The sequence below is a fragment of the Cervus elaphus genome, chromosome X (genome assembly GCF_910594005.1).
Source record: "Cervus elaphus chromosome X, mCerEla1.1, whole genome shotgun sequence".
NCBI lineage: Eukaryota > Metazoa > Chordata > Mammalia > Artiodactyla > Cervidae > Cervus > Cervus elaphus.
Window position 1 is genome coordinate 67,034,730 of NC_057848.1, and position 6,000 is coordinate 67,040,729.

Consider the following 6,000-nt stretch of genomic DNA (forward strand, 5'->3'; position numbering starts at 1 on the left):
TATTTTTGGATGAGCATATGTACATCAGTGATTTTTTTTTTAAAATTTATACAGATTGAATCAATCTATATGCTATATTGTAGCCTTCCTTTTCTATATCATATGCTGGGAGAATGTTTCCACCTCAACAAACATGTAACTACCAGTATTTCTGAGGATTACTGTGGTGTTCAAATGCTTGCTTATCTCATATTCCAGGCAAGTGCTATGAGGACAGGAACCATGTGCATCTTGCTCACGGGTTGCCTCCATATCTTTTCTATTGTAAACAAGGCTGTAATAAACTTTGGGGTTCATGTATCTTTTCAAATTAGTGTTCATTTTCTTCTGATGTATAGCTAGGCGTGGAATAGCTGGGTCACATGGTAGTTCTATTTTTAGTGTTTTTAAGAAACTTCCACGTTGTGTTCCAAGGTGAGTGCACAAATTTACATTCCCACCAATTATGTACAAGGGCTTCCTTTTGTCCACATCCTTGCTGCCATATGTTATTTTCAGACTTTTTGACTTGATGATAGCCATTCTGACAGCTGTGAGGTGATATCTCCTAGTGATTTTGATTTCTATTTCTCTAAGTATTAGTGATGGTCAGTGTTTTTCCATGTGCCTATTACCTCATACTGTCAGTAGTCTTTCTGATCTGGTTCTTGTTAAGTTGAAAAACTTTCAAGTTCTTACAATCATCAATAGCATGTCCCTTTTTCTTGTTGAATAGTATTCCATCGGATGGATGCACCATTTGTATATTGGCTTACCAGTTGAATAACATTTGAGTTATTGCCAGTTTGGGGCTATTATTAATAGAGCCACAATAACCATTGGCATGAAGGGTTTTATGTGAACAGAAATTCATGTTTTATGTGGGAGTTATTTAGGAATGGGATTACACAGTTTTCCAGTGTGCAGATATTTATGAGTAATGAAAAACATTTCCCAAAGTGTCTTTATCATTTTGCATTCTTATGAGTCACTGAGGAGAGTTTAAGTTTCTCTCTTTTCCTGAGCGTTGTTTATGTTCTCAATTATTTTATTCCTTTTATCCAAGATGCAATTTGCAAACTTAATATGCATTCAGTACTAATTATTCATTATTTTAATAAATTGTATGTGTTTATGAGTCATCTGTACAACTTATGTCATATCTGATGTCAACCAATTGCTATTCAAATATTTTCCCACATTTTAATTGGTTTACTTGTTCTCTTATTAGTGAGTTTGAGAGCTCTTATGTATTATGGTTATAATATATTTTATATGAATATTGATGTATATGTGTGTGTATGTGTTTATATATATATATATATATGAAAAATATATGTGTATTTGCATAACCACCTCAAGATAGAGAACTGTTCTGTAACCTTAAAGGAATTCCCTAATACCACAGTCTTATATTCTTATTCCATAATCCCTTGTGACTACTGATTTCTTTTCCATGTCTCTAATTTTGTCATTTTGAGAATCACATGTACATGGAATCATAAAGTACATGTCTTTTTGAGAGCCTAAGTTTGAGGAACATTAGTTTCTGCATGGCTTTCTTCTAGAACTATATGATGTTTTTACTTTTTCTATGTACGTTTGGTTTTCCATATATATGCCAATATATACATTTATAAGTATCTCTGTGTAAGTCAAGATAGTATACATAGGCCTTATCCTATATATAGGATACATCTATAGAAAATATTCTACTTGTTTTGCTCTTTGAAAAAGACCCTATCTCTGAAAAATAATTTTCATAAAGAAATGCATGGAATTCGACTACTGATTTACAGAATAGACAGGGTTTCTTGGTAAGACAGCCAGCCAAACGTCTGTCAAGTACTGGTATGTTTGTAGAGCTGAATGTAAGCATTTTATAAATCTAAAGATTTTTTTTTAAAATTAATGCTTAGGTATGGAGCTTCTATAAATAGGAAAGTGTTATCACATATTAAATTCCTGTATTAAGAGCTTTGGAGAAATGTTCAATCAGAAAATCATGGAATATACTGATGATATTGGTGTAATTTCAGGTTGGAGCAGACTTTCATCAATACTGTATAGAACTGCAGTGTTTCAAAGGTTGGGGATGAGATTATGGAAAGGATCCATATCATTCTTAGTATTGATCTACATAGAAAAAGAAATTATTCATCAGTAGTTGTATCAGTATAATTAAAAATAGATTGAAGTCTGCAGGAAAAAAACATTGATGTCTACATTATATATCACAAACAAGAAATCTGTCTTCCATTTTAGCCATGATAGCTCTTCAGAAATGAAGAACCTTTTAGTGACAAATGGAACTGAGGACTAGTAAGAAGGGAAAGTATTTCATCCTTTCACTTGCTCCATCATGACTGAGGACACATTCTGAAAGTTCTATAGAGATCACAGAACTAGAACAATTTCATAATTTGTATGGAAAACCAAAAAACCTTGGATAGCCAAAGCAATTTTGTGAAGGAAGAATGGAATTGGAGGAACCAACGTGCCTGACTTCAGGCTATACTACAAAGCTACAGTCATCAAGACAGTATAGTATACTGGCACAAAGACAGAAATACAGATCAATGGAACAAAATGGAAAGCCCTGAGATAAATGCACCCACCTATGGACACCTTATCTTTGACAAAGGAGGCAAGAACATACAATGGAGAAAAGACAATCTCTTTAACAAGTGGTGCTGGGAAAGCTGGTGAACTACTTGTAAAGAATGAAACTAGAACACTTTCTAACCCCATGTACAAGAATAAAATCAAAATGGATTAAAGATCTAAATGTAAGATGAGAAACTATACAACTCCAAGAGGAAAACATAGGCAAAACACTCTCTGACATAAATCACAGCAGGATCCTCTATGACCCACCTCCCAGAGGAATGGAAATAAAAGCAAAACATAAATGAATAGGACACAAGTTAACTTAAAAGCTGTTGCACAACAAAGAAAGTATAAGCAAGGTGAAAAGACAGCCTTCAGAATGGGAGAAAATAATAGCAAATGAAGCAATGAACAATGAACTAATCTAAAAAATATGCAAGCAGCTCCTGCAGCTCAGTTCCAGAAAAACAAACGATCCACTCAAGAAACGGGCCAAAGAACTAAACAGACATTTCTCCAAAGAAGACATACAGATGGCTAACAAACACAGAGAAAGATGCTCAACATCACTCACTATCAGAGAAATGCAAATCAAATCCACGATGAGGGACCATCTCACGTTGGTCAGAACGGCTCCTATCAAAAAGTCTACAAAGAATAAATGCTGGGGAGGAACAGTGTGGAGATTCCTCAGAAATTTGAATTGGAACTTCCCTACGACCCAGGAATCCCACTGCTGGGCATACACACTAAGGAAACCAGAATTGAAAGAGATGCGTGCACCCCAATATTCATCACAATACTGTTTATAATAGCCAGGACATGGAAGCAACCTAGATATCCATGGGCAGACGAATGGATAAGCAAGCCGTGCTACATATGCACAATGGAATATTACTCAGCTATTAAAAAGAATGCATTTGCATCAGTTCTAATGAGGTGGATGAAGCTGGAGCCTATTATAGAGTGAAGGAAGTCAGAAAGAAAAACACCAATAGAGTATATTAAGGCATATAAATGGAATTTAGAAAGATGGTAACAATGACCCTATATGTGAGACAGCAACAGAGACACAAAGGTAAAAACAGACTCTTGGACTCTGTGAGAGAAGGCGAGAGTGGAACGATTTGAGCAAAGAGCATTGAAACATGTATGTGAAACAGATTTCCAGTCCAGCTTGGATGCATGAGGCAGGGTGCTCAGGGCTGTTGTGGTGGGACGATCCTGAGGGATGGGATGGGGAGGGAGGTGGGAGGGGGTACAGGATGGGGAACACATGTACACCCATGGCTTACTCATGACAATGTATGGCAAAACCACTATCATATTGTAAAGTAATTAGCCTCCAATTGAAATAAATCAATGAAAATAAAAGAACTTAAAAAAAAAAAATAAAGGGCAGCACACCCAGGGGGTCTTTCACTCTTACAGATTTTAAATCACATTCAGTGACTGACTTTGAATCATCAATGGGGTCTCCCAGGCGTTACAGTGCCAGAAAGATTGAGTTAGGCAGCTGCAGTCCAGATCAAAGATAACATATCTTTGAGTTATACTTTGAACTCAACTCTTTGGATGCTGTTGGGGAAACTCTGTGTTTTGGTTGCTTCTAAAAAGTTTTCTGAAGACACACAGGATCCTCATCGTCAGAGCCTCTGCCTTATATGTCTCCATATTTGTTTAACTTCTCCTTGGAATTTTTAAAACCTTTCAAAATGAAAGTTAACACCAAATTAAATATTTCATACTCTTTCTTTTAAACCATGATAAACTTGTAGAAGTTGGACTAACAAAAGACTTTATTGGGGAAGAATGTTTTACGACTGTAGTTGTTTAGAAATCCTAGGATATGGTGATAATTACAAGACCAATTTTCACTCAGTCTTATATTAGTATTTATGTGGAAATTCTCTGTACAGACTTCCATGTCTGTCCAATGGATAGAACTCCATGGTACACTAGAATGGCGCAGATACAACCCCTGTTCAGGGAACTACGCTTTCAAAACCTACCTAGAGCCGCCCCCCATACCAAAAAAAAAAAAAAAAAAAGTTCTGTGTGCAGGGTGATCCCGTTTGTAACGTGCACCGGCATTGGGCCACCACCACTGCCCTTCTTTGGGAATACAATGCTCCCAGAAATTTGTTAGCAAATATGTGGCCTAAGCAATATTTGGTTAGTTCCCTCCAAACATTATTTGAGTCCCTGGGAGTGCTAGTTGTGGGTTTTAGTTGTATCAGCACTTTGTGCCTTCTGAGCCCCTTTAGCTGACAGCATAGGTGAGTGATGCAACAAACCCCATTATGAGGTAGGTGGCCAGGAGGTGATTTCTGCCTGCCTTTCTCAGGGGGAGTTTCACATTCTCCACCCCCATGTGAAAACCCCTTCCCATCTGGGTCTGACATCTAGACCCTCATGTCTTTCCACACCCCAGACAAAGGCAGGAACACCACACCACTACTCCTTGCCCTTGAAATCAAGTGTTAGGCAGAGTTATCCATCATCAGTGCAGACTCCTGATCCACTCCACACCTCTACTCTCTGGCTAACTGGGGACCCCAGGGTCTGTTCCCCAACCTCTCAGGACCACATATCCCTCCCGTTTCCAGTGCCCACCTCTTCTCTTCTCTCCCTCCCTTCCATCAGAAAATTCACACACACACACGTATCATCTTTTCACCATTTGATGTTTCTTTTATTTGCAGCCATCGGCTTACTATGTTAGTGTGAGAGTCTTTTCTTGGTTGGCCATTGCTAACAAAGCAGACCTCTGGAGCCACAATTCTAAACTGTCTGACATTTGCTATTCACTTACTGGCTGCCCACGTTGTACTTCTCCAGGGTCTCTTCTTTGGCGGCGGCTGAGCTTATTTTCTCTTTGGATTCTGCCTCCTTCCTTGACTCTGCCTCACAGTTTGGTAGCTTTTCCGGCTTCGATTCGATTTCTTACGTCCACAGCGAGAGAAGAAACAGTTTGCCTTTCTTGTCTTCTTCAGCTTTGTCGATTGAGTAGCATACGATCGGATTTTCTTTCTGAAGGTACCTTGTAGAGGTCTTCTGACCCTCATGGTCATATTTCGTGCCTGGAAGACAAGACAAGGGTATTAGTTTTGAGGAAAGGACATAAAAACTGAGGTGGAAGGGAGATTTCATGAGAAAGGGATGTGGGCTAATGAGGGCTTTTGTGGCAGGCATGGGCAGGGTAGAGGTCTTGGGCAGCAAAGTCAATGGAGAACATGGGAAGCTTAGTTGGAATCTTCTTACCTTGACACCGCCTCTGCCCCTCCTTTGACAAAGGGTCTTCTTTGTTCCATTCTTCCTTGAAGCAAACCGCATGGCAACTCCTCTTGACTGCCGTGGCTTCCTGGTTGCGTTAGTCATGATGGTGCCAAGAAGTGGCCTAACCCAGAC

The 6,000-nt window shown here is 38.6% G+C and overlaps 1 protein-coding gene across 1 annotated transcript; it reads right to left on the bottom strand.

Annotated features, from left to right (window-relative positions):
* Positions 1-5,290: 5,290 nt before the first annotated feature.
* LOC122689068 (spermatid nuclear transition protein 3-like) lies at positions 5,291-6,000 on the bottom strand. The gene is made up of 2 exons (XM_043895177.1): positions 5,854-6,000; positions 5,291-5,672 (listed from the first exon to the last, which is right to left on the bottom strand). The coding sequence occupies exons 1-2, from the start codon at positions 5,968-5,970 to the stop codon at positions 5,457-5,459; spliced, it is 333 nt and encodes a 110-aa protein (XP_043751112.1). The 5' UTR covers positions 5,971-6,000; the 3' UTR covers positions 5,291-5,456.